Source organism: Mobula hypostoma, chromosome 2 (genome assembly GCF_963921235.1).
Source record: "Mobula hypostoma chromosome 2, sMobHyp1.1, whole genome shotgun sequence".
In the NCBI taxonomy this organism is placed as follows: Eukaryota; Metazoa; Chordata; class Chondrichthyes; order Myliobatiformes; family Myliobatidae; genus Mobula; species Mobula hypostoma.
The window spans coordinates 28,618,182-28,635,858 of NC_086098.1; the positions used below are offsets into that span (position 1 = coordinate 28,618,182).

Consider the following 17,677-nt stretch of genomic DNA (forward strand, 5'->3'; position numbering starts at 1 on the left):
CCTTGGAGCAATGGAGGATGAGATGTGACTTGATAGAGATGTACAAGATGATGAAAGGCATTGATCATTTGGCTAGAAAGAGGCTTTTCCCCTGGACTGAAATGGCTACATGAGGGGGCATAGTTTTAAGGTGCTTGGAAGTAGATACATGGGGGATGTCAGAGTGAAGTTTTGGTGGGTGCATGGGATGCACTGCCAGTGACAGTGGTTGAGGTGGATAGAACAGGATCTTTTAAGAGACTCTCAGATAGGTACATGGAGCTTAGAAAAGTAGAGGGCTATGTGGTAGGGAAATTCTAGGCAGTTTCTAGAGTAGATCACATGGTTGGCACAACATTGTGGGCCAAAAGGCCTGTAATGTGCTGTAGATTTCTATGTTCTATATAAGGAAGATTACTTTCAAAAGCATTGCATCATCCTTTCAAGGATGAGAGATAAGCTTCATCTCTTCATTGCTTATTAATATTTACTCTTTATTCATACCTACTTTTCAAAAACATCTTTTTAATAGTAAGTTAAATGATAGTAAGATAACATCATACATTAAACTAGCTAATTTTAATTGCATTTTACCATGCTAAAATACACATTGCACAGAATAACAGATTATAAGAAATAATCTGACCAACTGTTTTATTTATTACATAGGCATTAATGGGCCAACAGCCTTGCAGGCAGTGTGCTATTATAAATATTAGGGACACTTGTCTAAACAATAAACACAAACTTTCTATTCAGCAGCTTACTCATGGTGGAGTTTGAGAGAGTGAGGGATGGGTATCTGCAGTTTGGAATTATCATTCTGTGCCTTCCTGTTGAGATGTATCCAGATACAAGTCATAGCAAAAGCATGAGTTGACTGTGGTTTGCTAATGTCAGGTACTGGAATACACTGCAAATGAAAAAAAGAACAAGCACACGTGAAAATCGAGACAGCTACCTTCATCCCTTACTTAAATAAATGCACTGGTAAATTGATGCATAAATCCTACTTCTTTCTCTGGGTAGAGAAGGTCAAACAGCTTCATCACTGGAAGGAAGTCAGCCAGCGCATTCTTCTGAATACTGCCAGAGATGAACTGTAATAAAACCCACATCAGATGGTCTCGACCTTTTATTAAACCTCGGCCTGCCAGCTAAAAGATAAAGACAACAGAGGTGCAAATTGAAATTGCTTAATATTTCAAGTGCTGGAAAACAGAAATTCAGATTTAAAATGTAATTGTGGTACAAGCCAAACATCTATGTGTGCAAGTTTCTGAAATGAGGATGTATGGCAGAGGGAAGAGATTAGATTTTGGGAAGGTTTGGGGAAAAGATGACTTGGATGTTTAATGGCTGAAATGGATATTAAGCATGCATTCAGCTCCTGCCCAATATATCAAAGATTAAAGTCACAATTTTGCTGATTATACATGTGATTGTGAGCTTTCATTTCATCACTTCCATGTTTCCAGAATTGATTGCAAAACTCAAAGTGTGACCAAACAAATCAAAATAACTGATTGTAATAAATTCAGTATCTCATATATGTAAGTGAAATTGATTTGTTTTTCCTGTTCCAATTTCAAGCTGTCCATTTTTAAGATTGAAGGCTGCACCCCATATCTTTCTGTTCTCTGGCCCAACTCACCCATGCCAAGTTGCTTGCCTGAGCTAGTCCCATTTGACCATACCTGGCCCATATCCCTCTAAACTAGTGGTTCCCAAAGGGGGCAATATCAACCCCCTCACCCACCTCTGGCAGGGGCGATGGGAGTTTCTAAGGGGGTAATGAAGATAAAGTTGTAGTGGGGGGGGGTTCTTGGTATGGGGGGGGTGCATGATCACCACTCTCTTAGAATTTTCTTGAAGCACATTATAGTTGTTGAAAAGGAATGTGACACTTCTGAATTTGGCATATCATGAGAAATCTGGACTGAAGTAATTGTGTTATTTCCGGGCCCAGCCCACGCATTATTGCCATTCACTACTAAGGTACAGTATTAGCTTCTACGATTCCTGTACTCCAAACATGCAGTGATGAAATTCTTGTGAATTAGGGTATGGCATTCAAAGTGGTAAAGTTCAGAATCTCCCCTTTCAAATGGTCTTGACTGCATTTGACTGCATTTGAAGGCTCCTTGAACATTTGAGAATACACTTTGATAAAGCAAACACGAACTTAGCTTATTTTCAGACAATTTGAGATAACTTTCAGAAATGGAAAACACTTAAAACATGTTTGCCAACACTTCACAACGAAATACTGATGGGTTACGTGCTTCATAAAAACATTTCATTGCTCCTTGCTAAATCTGGAAAGCCCCGTATAATTGGAGAAGAACTGATTCTGCCAGCAGTAAGGGAGATTCTGAGTACAGTTTTGCAGAAGTCAGCAGACCAAATAATTAAAGCGAATCCATTCAGCGACAACTCTGTTCAAAGACAAATAGATGAAATGTCTAAGAATATGGAAGAAACATTGTGCAACATACTTAGGACAACAGAATTTGCTCTGCAGTTGGATGAGTCACCTTTGCCAGGAAACAAATCGTTGCTCCTTGGTTATGTTCACTTTATACAAGATGAGAGCATGGTTCAAGAGTGTTATTTTCAAGTAGACTAGAAACAGAAATGGAGGTGGAGTCAATATTTCGGGTTGTTGAGCAATTTTTCCAAAGAGAAGGACATTCCACACATCAACATTCCTGCTTGTGCGACAGAGGGGGCACCATCAATGACAGGATGCCACTGTGGGGTTATTACTTTCTTGAAAAGGCTGTACCTAACATATTTACCATTCATTGTGTAATTCACAGACAACATCTTGTCACAAATTACCTAAGGTATCAGCTGCACAAATGTTTTGAGATTTGTATTGAGAATGATGAACAGTTTTGAACGTGGTCTAAAGTACTGTAAGGTTGAGTGCTGTCAAGTCATCGTCGACTCACGGCGATCCAGAGTTTTTGTGGCAAGATAGGGAAGTAAATTACCAGGCCTTTCTTCCGCGCAGGTACTGCTGCTGTTCAGGTTGGGACGCGGCCGGATTCGAACTCTGGACCATCCACATTGAAGTCTAGTGCTGATGCTACTGCAGTCCAGCCAAAGGGTCTTGATCCGAAACTTCAACTGTACTTTTATCCACAGATGCTGCCTGGATTGCCGAGTTCCTCCAGCATTTTGTGTGTGTTGCAGCAGTTTTGAATGCTTGCTGTTGCACCCAGAAGTCAGATGGCTCTCAAAAGGAAATCGCCTGAGATGCTTTTATGTGTTTTTGAAATTGATAAAATTCTTTGAAGACTCAAATGCTTCATTCAGTAATCAATTCAGGAACATTAGGTATGACATTTCTGATTTGCCAGAATTATTCCTGAAGTTTAATGAAATTATTCTTCATTTGCAAGGAAATTATGTGAATCTTATCAAAGTCAAAACAGACGTGTCCACATTTTTGTTCAAGTTAAGTGCAATTAAGTGGCCCATTTCCAAATCTCTCTGAGTTAGAAGAGAAAGAAAGAATGCCAGGTGATGATCTTCACGTATACTGTGCCCACCTGGGTAAGCTACATAAAGACATGTCAGAGAGATTTCAGCAGCTTCTTTCGATCCAATTTCGAGATTGAGTAATAAATCCATTCCTGAACACTTGTAATGAGGAATTAACAGGAAGGATGGCGGAAGGTCTGATCTCGCTCCAAAAAAAAAAATCCTATCAAGACTTTTATGCAGAAAGAAGTCTCCATATGCCATCCTCACTGTGGAAAAAGGTCAAGATGTTCTTTATTGCCTTTCCAAAATTACATCCAGTGGTGCACAGTTTCAGTGTAGTCCCACAACTTCAAAGCAACAAAAGAGATTACGGATTACTGTACGTGGGGATAAGATAAGATCACAAGACCATAAGATATAGGAGCAGATTTAGGACATTTGGTTCATTAAGTCTGCTCCACTATTTCATCACGGTTGATCTATTTTCCCTCTCAGCACAGGTCTCCTGCCTTCTCCCCATATCCCTTCATGCCCTGACTAATCAAGAATCTATCAGCCCCTGTCTTAAGTATACCCAATAACTTGGCCTCCACAAATGGTTGACCAGTGAAGGGCCTCAGCCCGAAATGTTGACTGTTTACTCTTTTCCATAAATACTGCCTGGCCTACTGAGTTCCTTGCTTTGGATTTCCAGCATCTGCAGATTTTCTTGTGTTTATCATTTTCATGCGCCTCTTCTGAATCCTCTCCAATGTCAACATATCCTTTCTTAGATAAGCGGCCCAAAACTTCTCACAATATTCTAAAGTGACGCCTCACCAGTGCTTTATAAAGCCGCAACATTACATCCTTGCTTTTACTTTGTAGTGCCCTTGAAATGAATGCTAACATCACATTTGCCTTCCTCACCACTGATTCAACCTGCAAATAAAGATTTACGGAATCGTACAGGAGGACTCCCAAGTCCCTTTGCACCTCTCCGCACATTATGGTTAGGGTTAGTGTTATTCTAATTTTCTCTCCATTTAGAAAATAGCCTAGGCTTTTATTTCTTCTATTAAAGTGCATCATTATACACATCCTGACCTGTATCCATCTGCCACTTCTTTGCCTATTCTCCTAATCTGTCCAAGTCCTTCTTCAAAACTAACTGCCTGTCCACCCATCTTCATATCATCTGCAAATTAGGCCACAAAGCCATCAGTTCCATCACCCAAGTCATTGACATACAACATAAAAAGAAGCGGTCCCAACACAGACCCCTGTGGTCACCATCAGCCAACCAGAAAAAGATCCCTTTCTTCACACTGTTTGCCTCCTACCAATCAGCCAATGCTCTAACCATTCGAGTAACTTTCCTGTAATACCATAGGCTCTTAACCTTGCTATTATAAGACTATTTCCTTCATGTTAAAAGATCGACAATTGACTCAACAATCTATTTTGTTGTGACCTTGTACCTGAGCTGTACTTTTCTCTCTAATGCAACACTCTGTAAGCAGCCTCAAGTGTGGCACCTTGTCAAAGGCCTTCTGAAAGTCCAAATATTCAACATCCACTGCATCCCCTTCATCTATCCTACCTGTAATCTCCTCAAAAAATTCCAAGAGGTTCATCAGGCAAGAACTTTCTCTGAAGAAAACCATGCTGACTTTGTACTATCTTGACCTATGTCACCAAGTACTCCATAACCTCATCCTTAACAACGGTCTCAAACATCTTCCCAATCACTGAGGTCAGGCTAACTGATCTATAATTTCCTTTCTGTGGCCTTCTTCTTTTCTTAAAGTGTGATATTTGCAACTTCCTCTTACTTTTCATATTTTACCTTGTGTACAGAAATTCTAAAATTTCACTTAAAGTGAAATGAGTTATCATTGACTTGTTACCTTTGAGATCATTCACACATATGCCACATTGTCAACATTTAAAGATTTATCTCTGGCTTCCTTCAGTATATTTGATATGTATTTAATCAATTCAATTAGCACTGTTAATTTCAGTTTGATCAATGCTTTTGATAACTACACTCTATTAGTAGCTAAATTGTGCTTCAGCATTTTTCTTTTCCCATTCCATAATAAATATTTTCTCTCCAATCCTGCCATGCTTTGAAAAACACCCTTATTTTCTTACTCTTCAAGTCCAAATGAAAGATTTACAAAGTCAAATGTTGACTCTGATTGTGTCTGGCAACCTGAGTGTTTCCAGAATTTTCAGTTTTTATTTCAGATTTTCAGAGTCTACATATTTCTTGATTTACAATGACTATTCATGTGCAATTTTCAGACACATTCCTTTTTATACATTATCAGCTGGATTGGCTACCTCCTAATGCAAAAAAAAAGCTGCAGAAGTTTATCATCTTAGACACTCATGAATTAATCATGGATTAAAATGTGAACTGGGCACAATTCAGGTTTGAAATGAGACATGCATGTACCTCTACATCCCGAACTTACCTTTTGATGAAGTGATAACACCATGTGCGGGAAGCTAGCAAACTGAAACAAGACAAAGAAAATGAGCTGACTGGAGAGGTGCTGCCACAATAACTGACTGGTGCCTCCATCATCAAATTTTTCTTCTGTCTCTGAGCGCTCCATAGCATAAACCACTAAATCCACAAGCTGGTCTTCCAAAACTGGGCAACGTTGTTTGTGCTGTAAAGTAGACACTTATTACAGTAATGAACATTAAACACAAAGACAGACTTCTTATGCAAAGGAAAATGAACAAAGCATGAAATGCTAACCTAAACATACTGCATGAGATATTTCAGAAAGCACCTAATTTGCATGTAGCGTAAAATAAAAGATGCCAAGCACTGCAATGATTTGCCCTTCTCCCCAAATCTACTTATTCAAATACACTAGTATTTTGTGTTTTTTTTTGGAAAAGTCAAAAACTCAACTTTGGTCAGCAAGAAACTTAACCACACATATTCTAGTGATCAAATTTGTAAAGCAGAATATTTTTGATATCTTCAGAACCTAAATTCTATTACTACCTACATATAAAATTAGCATGCTTTCCATGTATGATCATGAAACTTAAAAAAAACTACAATAAAATTGTACTTCCTTTGAAAGCATGCTTTAATGATCCCTAACAAAAGTAGAGCTACTTTGAACACATCTTTTGATGCCACTTTACATATGCAGTTATCTAGTTTTCAAAGGTCAACAAAAGAATATTTTCTAGACAACCTCTCCATGACAACTTTAAAAAATCTTAGGTGCAAGAATTGCAACAATCACACATTCTGTAGCAGACAGCGACAGACACCACTACATACTCTACGTATACCAGCATGCAGATCTACTTTATTCTCTAAAATGGCATCAGTTGCTACCAAGCAGTCAGCATCTCGTTAGTCACAATACAACAGTAAGATTGTAAACATACCTGAGCAATGTTCAAGGTCTAGAGCATTGTAGGATGGGCAGGACAAGACAGGACAGAACAAAAATAAAGGAAGAAAAAAAGAAAGACATAACAGTGACTATGAGGCCAGCCTCAGAATGCCCCAGACAGGCCAAGCCCCACAAAAACCAATGTACAAATTCTAATGTTTGAGGCTGGCCTAATAGCTAAAGCAATGTAAATAAAACTCAAATTATGTATTTCTATTTCTTTATATTAATTCTACTGTTATTTCATAAGGTACTGCATTTACAGTATTTTACAGTTCCCATCCACAAGGCAATACAAACTGGAAGATTAAACTTTGTTCTCCTGTTTCATGTAACTCAAGAGTAATATCCATGAGATACTGATGCTAACTTACAGTCCTGCTATTCTTGCTAAGCACTCTTTTGCTTATTTAGCCATAGCAACAGAAAAGAGAAAAAGAACAGTGCAGGCTATATTTAGAAGTCAAATCCAAGGCAAATTATAGTGAGACACAGTACCTGCTTGTTTAGACCTAGCATGTTGCAGACCATGTCTCTGGAATAAGGCTGTTCTAAAACATATCTCAGTAGGGCAGTCTGTGGGTCAAAAAGGTCCTAAGGGAAAAAAAACACATGGGCTTAATATTTAATAATTTGAGGAGAATTTCAACACAAATACTTGTAATACCATGTTCTAAAGGTTATGAAATTAACAAAAGATGTTCTTCACAGCACTTAAGTACCAAATCATAAAATAGTGGATTTGGGTGGAGTTATGGATTAGGTGATTAAACAGGTGACTGCCCTGTTTTAGAAACTCAAGAGCATTTGAAATAGACAGGCTAAGCTGCTCTGCCATTTAATGAGGCAATGCTGAATTGTGCTTTGTCCACTTTCCTCACTGATCACCGTGTGCTGATATTGTACAAAGTTCAATTCGTCTAAGCTTTAAAAGAAAGAAAATGCAATGACTAATAATCCTGTGCCACGTATCAAGAAACTTTTCATGATCTGAATTGCAATCACTCAGCTTTGGACTGCCTATTTCTAGACTCTCTGACATAGACAAACCATCTTTTAGCATCTACCTTTTCAAAACTGGATATGGGTGTTTGATTTCAACCATAAAATGTTAATACAATTTGAACTCTTGGTTTCAATGACTGTTCATACCGATTTCAAATTCAATGCTGATGGGCAGTCATTATAATCCTTTCAACATTACGATAATTCTGAGATTATTAATACTGCAAGCATACCAATAAACTATTATTATATGGATTGGGGAGAGGGCTTGACAACATTTGGCAATTGTAAGCTCTAGAAAATTCATCTCCTACATTTTCAATGCTTCTATCCAAACTGCAGAGAATGGATTTAAAGTGATAAATTGTCCAAGTCATAATGTAATATAAAGGTCTCTTCATCTCAACTGCAATAGCTTTTGCCTTTTTTTGAGATTAGTCATTTAAAAATTCTCTTGTAATACATTGAACTGAATTTATTTTCAAATCATTTAAAATTTGTCTTTTATCAGTAATTTCCTTGAAGTTCATTGGGTTGGAAATAAATGCAGTACTTAATATCAACCTCTACAATCAACTCTGCTACTCATTTCCTTCAATCGTATGCTCGTTTTATGGCTTGTTGATGTACGCTCATATAATCTGGAACTGCAAGAGACAACATCTGATCTGAAACCAATTTGAACTTCAGTTTGCAAAAACTGGTATGTTAATCTCAGATTTATTCAACCTTCAGATTTTAATCCGACAAAGTGGATTTCAAAATTTTATTCAAACCATCAAGATTGTCAGTAAAGCAAGTGTGTATCCATACAGCTTCTCAAAATGCATCATCTAATACTATAGCATCTAGAACACTTCTCCACGTTCTGGTCAGACACATACAAAGAATCACAAACTAGACTTATAAACCAGTTTCACACAAGTACCTATATTGAAAACATTTCCGTTCCAGACAGGCAAGAAAACCATGACAGATACACGGTTACTTAACTTTAAGAATATTCTTAATTTTTTAAAGCAGTTACCTAATTGGTCGGTTCACAAAAGTCACGTATAGAAAGGCCAATTTTCTGCACTATCACATTATGGAAAATCATTATATTAAAGGATAGGGCACAAAGGGAATGGAATTCACTTTGCAGAGAATTTTTTTTGATTTGATGGAATGCTGCTGCAATATTTAACTATATAACAATTACAGCACGGAAACAGGCTATCTTGGTCCTTCTAGTCCGTGCCGAACTCTTACTCTCACCTAGTCCCACCGACCTGCACTCAGCCCATAACCCTCCATTCCTTTTGTGTCCATATAGCTATTCAATTTAACTTTAAATGACAACATTGAACCTTCCTCAACCACTTCTGCTGGAAGCTCGTTCCACACAGCTACCACACTCTGAGTAAAGAAGTTCCCCCTCATGTTACCCAGGCAACATTCTAGTAGATCTTCTCTGTACTCTCTATTTTGTTGACATCTTTCCCATAATTCGGTGACCAGAACTGTACACAATACTCCAAATTTGGCCTTACCAATACCTTGTACAATTTCAACATTACATCCCAACTCCTATACTCAATGCTCTGATTTATAAAGGCCAGCATACCAAAAGCTTTCTTCACCACCCTATCCACATGAGATTCCTCCTTCAGGGAACTATGCACCATTATTCCTAGATCCCTCTGTTCTACTGCATTCTTCAATGCCCTACCATTTACCATGTATGTCCTATTTTGGTAAGTCCTACCAAAATGTAGCACCTCACATTTATCAGCATTAAACTCCATCTGCCATCTTTCAGCCCTTTCTTCTAACTGGCCTAAATCTCTCTGCAAGCTTTGAAAACCTACTTTCTTATCCACAACTCCACGTATCTTAGTATCATCTGTATACTTACTAATGCAATTAACCACCCCATCATCCAGATCACTAATATACATGACAAACAACATTGGACCCAGTACAGATCCCTGAGGCACACCACTAGTCAGCGGACTCCAATCTGACAAACAGTTATCTACCACGACTCTCTGGTGTCTCCCATCCAGCCACTGCTGAATCCATTTTACTATTTCAATATTAATACCTAACAACTGAACCTTCCTAACTAACCTTCCGTGTGGAACCTTGTCAAAGGCCTTACTGAAGTCCATATAGACAACATCCACCGCTTTACCCTCGTCAACTTTCCTAGTAACCTCTTCAAAAAATTCAATAAGGTTTGTCAAACATGACTTTCCACGCACACGTCCATGTTGACTGTTCCTGATCAGACCCTGTCTATCCAGATAATTATATATACCATTTCTAAGAATACTTTCCATCAATTTACCCACCACTGACGTCAAACTCACAGGCCGACAATTGCTAGGTTTACTCTTAGAACCCTTTTTAAACAATGGAACAACATGAGCAATACGCCAATCCTCCAGCACCATCTCTGTTTCTAATGACATTTGAAATATTTCTGTCCGAGCCCCTGCTATTTCCACACTAACTTCCCTCAAGGTCCGAGGGAATACCCTGTCAAGACCCGGAGACTTACCCACTTTTATATTCCTTAAAAGTGCCAGTACTTCCTCTTCTTTAATCATCATAGTTTCCATAACTACTACCCTACTTGTTTCCCTTACCTTACACAATTCAATATCCTTCTCCTTAGTAAATACCAAAGAAAAGAAATTGTTCAAAATCTCCCCCATCTCTTTTGGCTCCGCACATAGCCATCCACTCTGATTCTCTAAGGGACCAATTTTATCCCTCACTATCCTTTTGCTATTAATATAACTGTAGAAACCCTTTGGATTTATTTTCACCTTACTTGCCAAAACAACCTCATATCTTCTTTTAGCTTTTCTAATTTCTTTCTTAAGATTCTTTTTGCATTCTTTATATTCCCCGAGCACCTCATTTACTCCAAGCTGCCTATATTTATTGTAGATCTTTCTCTTTTTCTGAACCAAGTTTCCAATATCCCTTGAAAACCATGGCTCTCTCAAACTTTTAACCTTTCCTTTCAACCTAACAGGAACATAACGATTCTGTACCCTCAAAATTTCACCTTTAAATGACCTCCATTTCTCTATTACATCCTTCCCATAAAACAAATTGTCCCAATCCACTCCTTCTAAATCCTTTCGCATCTCCTCAAAGTTAGCCTTTCTCCAATCAAAAATCTCAACCCTGCGTTCAGTCCTATCCTTCTCCATAATTATATTGAAACTAATGGCATTGTGATCACTGGACCTGAAGTGCTCCCCACGCGTATCCCCATCACCTGACCCATCTCATTCCCTAACAGGAGATCCACACTGCCTCTTCTCTAGTAGCTCTATGTATTGCTGCAAAAAACTATCCTACACACAACTCCAAACCATCCAGCCCTTTCACAGTACGGGCTTCCCAGTCTATGTGTGGAAAATTAAAATCTCCCACAATCACAACCTTGTGCTTAATTCAAATATCTGCTATCTCCCTACAAATTTGCTCCTCCAATTTTCACTCCGCATTATATGTGAAGTGCCGGAGGATTGGAGAGTGGCTCATGTTGTTCCGTAGTTTAAAAAAGGATCGAAAAGTAATCCGGGAAATTATAGGCCGGTGAGTTTAACGTCAGTAGTAGGTAAGTTATTGGAGGGAGTACTAAGAGACAGAATCTACAAGTATTTGGATAGACTGGGACTTATTAGGGAGAGTCAACATGGCTTTGTGCGTGGTAGGTCATGTTTGACCAATCTATTGGAGTTTTTCGAGGAGGTTACCAGGAAAGTGGATGAAGGGAAGGCAGTGGATGTTGTCTACATGGACTTCAGTAAGGCCTTTGACAAGGTCCCGCATGGGAGGTTAGTTAGGAAACTTCAGTCGCTAGGTATACATGGAGAGGTGGTAAAGTGGATTAGACATTGGCTCGATGGAAGAAGCCAGAGAGTGGTGGTAGAGAATTGCTTCTCTGAGTGGAGGCCTGTGACTAGTGGTGTGCCACAGGGATCAGTGCTGGGTCCATTGTTATTTGTCATCTATATCAATGATCTGGATGATAATGTGGTAAATTGGATCAGCAAGTTTGCTGATGATACAAAGATTGGAGGTGTAGTAGACAGTGAGGAAGGTTTTCAGAGCCTGCAGAGGGACTTGGACCAGCTGGAAAAATGGGCTGAAAAATGGCAGATGGAGTTTAATACTGACAAGTGTGAGGTATTGCACGTTGGAAGGACAAACCAACGTAGAACATACAGGGTTAATGGTAAGGCACTGAGGAGTGCAGTGGAACAGAAGGATCTGGGAATACAGATACAAAATTTCCTGAAAGTGTCATCACAGGTAGATAGGGTCGTAAAGAGAGCTTTTGGTACATTGGCCTTTATTAATCGAAGTATTGAGTATAAGAGCTGGAATGTTATGATGAGGTTGTATAAGGCATTGGTGAGGCCGAATCTGGAGTATTGTGTTCAGTTTTAGTCACCAAATTACAGGAAGGATATAAATAAGGTTGAAGGAGTGCAGAGAAGGTTTACAAGCATGATGCCGGGACTTGAGAAACTGAGTTACAGAGAAAGGTTGAATAGGTTAGGACTTTATTCCCTGGAGCGTAGAAGAATGAGGGGAGATTTGATAGAGGTATATAAAATTATGATGGGTATAGATAAAGTGAATGCAAGCAGGCTTTTTCCACTGAGGTAAGGGGAGAAAAAAACCAGAGGACATGGGTTAAGGGTGAGGGGGGAAAAGTTTAAAGGAACATTAGGGGGGGCTTCTTCACACAGAGAGTGGTGGGAATATGGAATGAGCTACCAGACGAGGTGGTAAATGTGGGTTCTTTTTTAACATTTAAGAATAAATTGGACAGATACATGGATGGGAGGTGTATGGAGGGATATGGTCCGTGTGCAGGTCAGTGGGACTAGGCAGAAAATGGTTCGGCACAGCCAAGAAGGGTCAGAGGGCCTGTTTCTGTGCAGTAGTTTCTATGGTTTCTATGGTTTCTATCAGGTGGTCTATAATACAGCCCTATAATTGTTACTACACCTTTTCCATTCCTCAATTCCACCCATATAGCCTCCCTAGACGAGTCCTCTAATCTGTCTTGCCAAAGCACCGCTGTTATATTTTCTCTGACAAGCAATGCAACACCTCCCCCTCTTGCCCCTCTGATTCTATCACACCTGAAGCAACGGAATCCAGAAATACTTAGTTGCCAATCACACCCCTCCTGCAACCATGTTTCACTAATTGCTACAACATCATATTTCCAGGTATCAATCCATGCTCTAAGCTCATCCACCTTTCTTACAATGCTCCTAGCATTAAAATAGATGCATTTAAGAAACTCTCCACCTCTTACTCCCTGTTTATCCCTAATGGTGCAAACAACTTTGTTATCTTTTTCTTCCTTCTCCCCTACATCTTCGGTCTGAGTGCTCCTGTTCTCTGTCCCCTGCCTATCCTTCCTCACACACTGACTGCTAGCTTTCTCTATTTGTGACCTAACCTCCTCTCTCCTAGTCTCTTCAATTTGATTCCCACCCCCCAACCATTCTAGTTTACAGTCTCCACAGTAGCCTTTGCAAATCTCCCCGCCAGGATATTGGCTCCCCTAGGATTCAAGTGCAACCCGTCCTTTTTGTACTGGTCACATCTGCGCCAAAAGAGGTCCCAATGATCCAGAAACTTGAATCCCTGCCCCCTGCTCCAATCCCTCAGCCACGCATTTATCTTCCACCTCATTCCATTCCTACTCTCACTGTCGCGTGGCACAGGCAGTAATCCCGAGATTACTACCTCTGCGGTCCTTCTTCTCAACTCCCTTCCTAACACCCTATATTCTCTTTTCAGGACCTCTTCCCTCTTCCTACCTATGTCATTGGTACCAATATGTACCACGACCTCTGGCTCCTCATCCTCCCACTTCAGAATATCTTGGACGCGATCAGAAACATCCTGGACCCTGGCACCAGGGAGGCAAACTACCATCTGGGTCTCCTGACTGCATCCACAGAATCGCCTATCTGACCCCCTAGCTATCGAGTCTCCTATTACTACTGCCCTCCTCTTCCTTTCCCTACCATTCTGAGCTACAGGGCCGGACTCTGTGCTGGAGGCGCGGCCACTGTTGCTTCCCCCAGGTAAGCTGTTCCCCCGCGCCCCCTTAACAGTACTCAAACAGGAGTACATTGCCAAGGGGCACAGCCACTGGGGTACTCTCTAGTATCTGACCCTTCCCCCTCCTAACTGTGACCCACTTGTCTGCCTCCCGTGTACCCGGTGTGACCAACTGCCTGTAACTCCTATCAACTCCTCACTCTCCCTGACCGGACGAAGGTCATTGAACTGCAGCTCCAGTTCCCTAACACGGTCCCTTAGGAGCTGCAGCTCGGCGCACCTGGCGCAGATGTGAACGTCCGGGAGGCTAGGAGACTCCAGGACCTCCCACATCCGACACCGAGAACAACAAGCTGCCCTCACACTCATATACTACACTACCCTTTCCTCAAATAACAGGAAAAATTGAAAACCAAACCTACTTTGCCTCGCCTGTTGAGCCAAAGCCCTTAAGCCTTCACTCTGCTCCCGGTTCACTCTGCTGCCTGCTGTCTAAGGCTGTTTTATATTTATTAATATAAAAAATTGGGAAGGTAGAGAAATACAGTAGGATGAAATTAATAGTTGTCTGTAATACAGTCATGTGAGCTAGGGCCTCCATAATTGGTGTGCAAATGCTCCCACTACAAACAGGCAGGTGAATTACAATACGACTAGTTTGCTAACATCCATTCAGCTAACTGTGCAGGTTAATGGACAAAACTATCAGGAAGCAAACTTACAGAAATGTTAATGTATTAAACATATTTTTAGATTACAAAGAATCTTACAAGCTAAGAGCTACCAAATAGTTACATAAATACCATTAAATCAGGTGGGAAAATGTACCTCTTTAAATAAGCTGATTTAAGGTCAATTCAAACCTTAATGCACAAATGTAACTTAGTAAAGTTTAATCCAACACATTTTAGAATTGCAATAAGAAACAAGTATGTTGCTCAAGAATCCCAAATGTTCTTGTACTGAATACAGAGCACTGGATCTCATCAAAATAAATGAAAGGCAGCAAAACTCAGGCTATAGTAACTACCTAGCTTCTAACCTTCATTCTGACAATGGATCATCTAATCTCAGCTCTTCTTATCATAGACACTTGGTGATTGGTTATTTCAGTTTTTAATTCAATAGATAAAACCTTGAAGCATCCAAGATTTCTTCCTGTTCTAAACAGATAAATTTCCCTGGTTGAAAAGTGTTTGCTACAACCAAAGCTAGACAGGAATAGCTTCAAATATCTGGGTTGTTCTTGTTTAGAAAAACCTCTGCAAAACATCTATACCATACTTACAATGAGCAGTACCTTAATGTCACTGTTTCTGACCTCTGACATTTTACCAGCATTTTTCTCTTGATACTCAACTGCTGAGAATTTTCTTTCTTACCTTCACTATAATTATGAAGGAGTTGTCAGCATCAGAATGGAAAAAAATTGCATTGTAATGTGAAACTTAAAAGTTTGACATCTAATGACATAAAACAAAGCTGAAAAATAACAAAACACCAAAGAACTGATCCTTTTGTAGAGTATCATGCATTAGCTGTAAATAAGGCTTAAGCTTTCCTTGTTTCTAATCCAGATAATTTACCAGATTTATAGATATGCATGATGCCTTCAATGTCATCACAAGAGCAAATAATAATTGTGACGTTCAGTTGAGACACAATAACACTGAACTGCTGCTGCTAAGTTAACAAATTTCACGTCACATGCCAGTGATAATAAACCTGGTTCTGATGAGAAAGTGAGAAAACTGCCACTCTTCATTATTTATAAAGATACTGACAAACTTATCCTAATTTGAAATGAATCAGATCTTTTGAACAACACCTAGTACTTTCAAAAGAAAATTACAATATTTTGTATAATGTGCAAGCCACGTCAATATTCTATAGTACTTTCAATATCTTTCTATGAACACGCGATAAATCAGTTCGTAGTTTTAACATTATTTTGGAACTTCCAATTTCTCACTGTCCAGTTGTAGTTTAAAAAAGTACACATTTCACCTGCTTTCCATGTAAAATGACCTCTGTCCAACATTGCTTAATAAAAGTACTGTTCCAAATCTGATAGGCAATTTTAAGTGAACTATTGCTGGATCTACCTGCATGCGTTACAAGTTCAGAATATACTGATATATTTGAAGAGGGCGAATTAGTTAGCTCTCCCTGCCATGGAACTGCGAACCAATGCCAACCCATCAAGACAATGCAAAGTCCTATTAACTTTGAGGACTGCAGATTAGTAGAAAAATGGAAAAACATTTTTAAGATTCTGTCATTGTACAATTTTTATTACTTCATGTGTCCTTATTTATAATTTTCTATTTTTAAACATTTCTTTAATTATTTGAATCCATTTTAAAAGTTTTAAATGCTTCTGAGCCATTTAAATACATGACAGCTGTCAAATTCTGACTCCAGCACTGCTTTCTGTCAAAGCCAATCAGGAGTTTATATTCACCCTAGGTCTAGTTGTGATTCAACCCAACAATACAGAGATCCAACAAAATTGGTCCCCAAGATCTGAGTTGAATAAGACTCACCTCATCAGAAAAATCTAAGCTTACAAAAGTCAAAAGTATAATATCAACACATTTTAATAATTCCTCCACACACACAAAATGCTGGCGGAACGCAGCAGGCCAGGCAGCATCTATAGGAAGAAGTACAGTCCACGTTTCGGGTCGAGACCCTTCGTCAGGACTGTCGTGGCACTACATTCTAGAACTTACTTCCAAAACCTCTTACACCAAGCCTTCAGTCAATTGTCCTAAAATCACTTGATTCCATTGTTTTAGTATTATAGTCCTGTGAAAGACCAGCAATTTTTTTTGGTACATTACAGATATTACATTATTGGAAGTTATTTGACTGCAAGTGGAAGCTGTTGTTATAAAAAATACAACCTCACTTACATCTGTGAGGGACATAGATTTACATACAATGGAAAAACACCTGCCAGGAATTGATTAAAAGATAACTTTAAAACGTGTGAGAATCTTAAAATATGCTGCTGAAATAAACCACAATATACAATTTATTTGAACATTCTTTAATGCTATTGCTTGTCCAATTATTAAATATTTGAATGGGTTTAACGAAATAATGATAGTTACATATCATACCTTGTCATAGGGCAAGAGTCCTCTCAAAGGAAAACGAAGAGTTGCTGGATCCAATTTCCAGGAGTTACAGATTGCACCAGAGTTGTTCACTACAGGCAAAAGACTGCAACGTCCTAGCCATTCAGTGCATGAAAAGCAAGAAAAATTTAGAAGATTCTTATATTGGCTACTTATTTTTAAATAGCTCATAACCTGTTTTGAAAGAGAAGCTTAAATGACGATATTCAGCGAAGATGCATACATCAAAATGCTCTCTATTGCCTACAGCTCAGCATTCAATACCATCATCCCCTCAAATCTAATTAATAAGCTTCAAGAAATTGGCCTCAATACCTCCTTGTGTATTTGGATTCTGGATTGCCTCACTTGCAGACAAGTCAGTTCAGATTGGCAGTAACATCTCCTCCACAATCTCCATCAGCACAGGTGCAGCACAAGACTGGGTACTTAGGCCCCTGCTTTACTCACTTTACACTTATGACTGAGTGGCTAGGCACAGCTCCAATATCATATTCAAGTTTGCTGAGGACATCACTGTCGTAGGCCAAATCAAAG

The 17,677-nt window shown here is 39.3% G+C and overlaps 1 protein-coding gene across 4 annotated transcripts in view; it reads right to left on the reverse strand.

The window, feature by feature from the left end:
* Positions 1 to 17,677, reverse strand: part of med23 (mediator complex subunit 23) — a 96,696-nt gene that overhangs the window by 44,536 nt on the left and 34,483 nt on the right. For 3 of the 4 annotated variants that reach the window (XM_063034757.1, XM_063034762.1, XM_063034774.1), the window contains 6 exons: positions 17,123 to 17,235; positions 7,389 to 7,484; positions 6,883 to 6,900; positions 5,937 to 6,137; positions 993 to 1,136; positions 747 to 892 (listed from right to left, as the gene is read on the reverse strand). In XM_063034757.1, coding sequence (XP_062890827.1) covers positions 747 to 892; positions 993 to 1,136; positions 5,937 to 6,137; positions 6,883 to 6,900; positions 7,389 to 7,484; positions 17,123 to 17,235 — 718 coding nt within the window. The remainder of the gene's footprint in view (positions 1 to 746; positions 893 to 992; positions 1,137 to 5,936; positions 6,138 to 6,882; positions 6,901 to 7,388; positions 7,485 to 17,122; positions 17,236 to 17,677) is intronic. The other variant, XM_063034768.1, reaches the window with a different exon arrangement.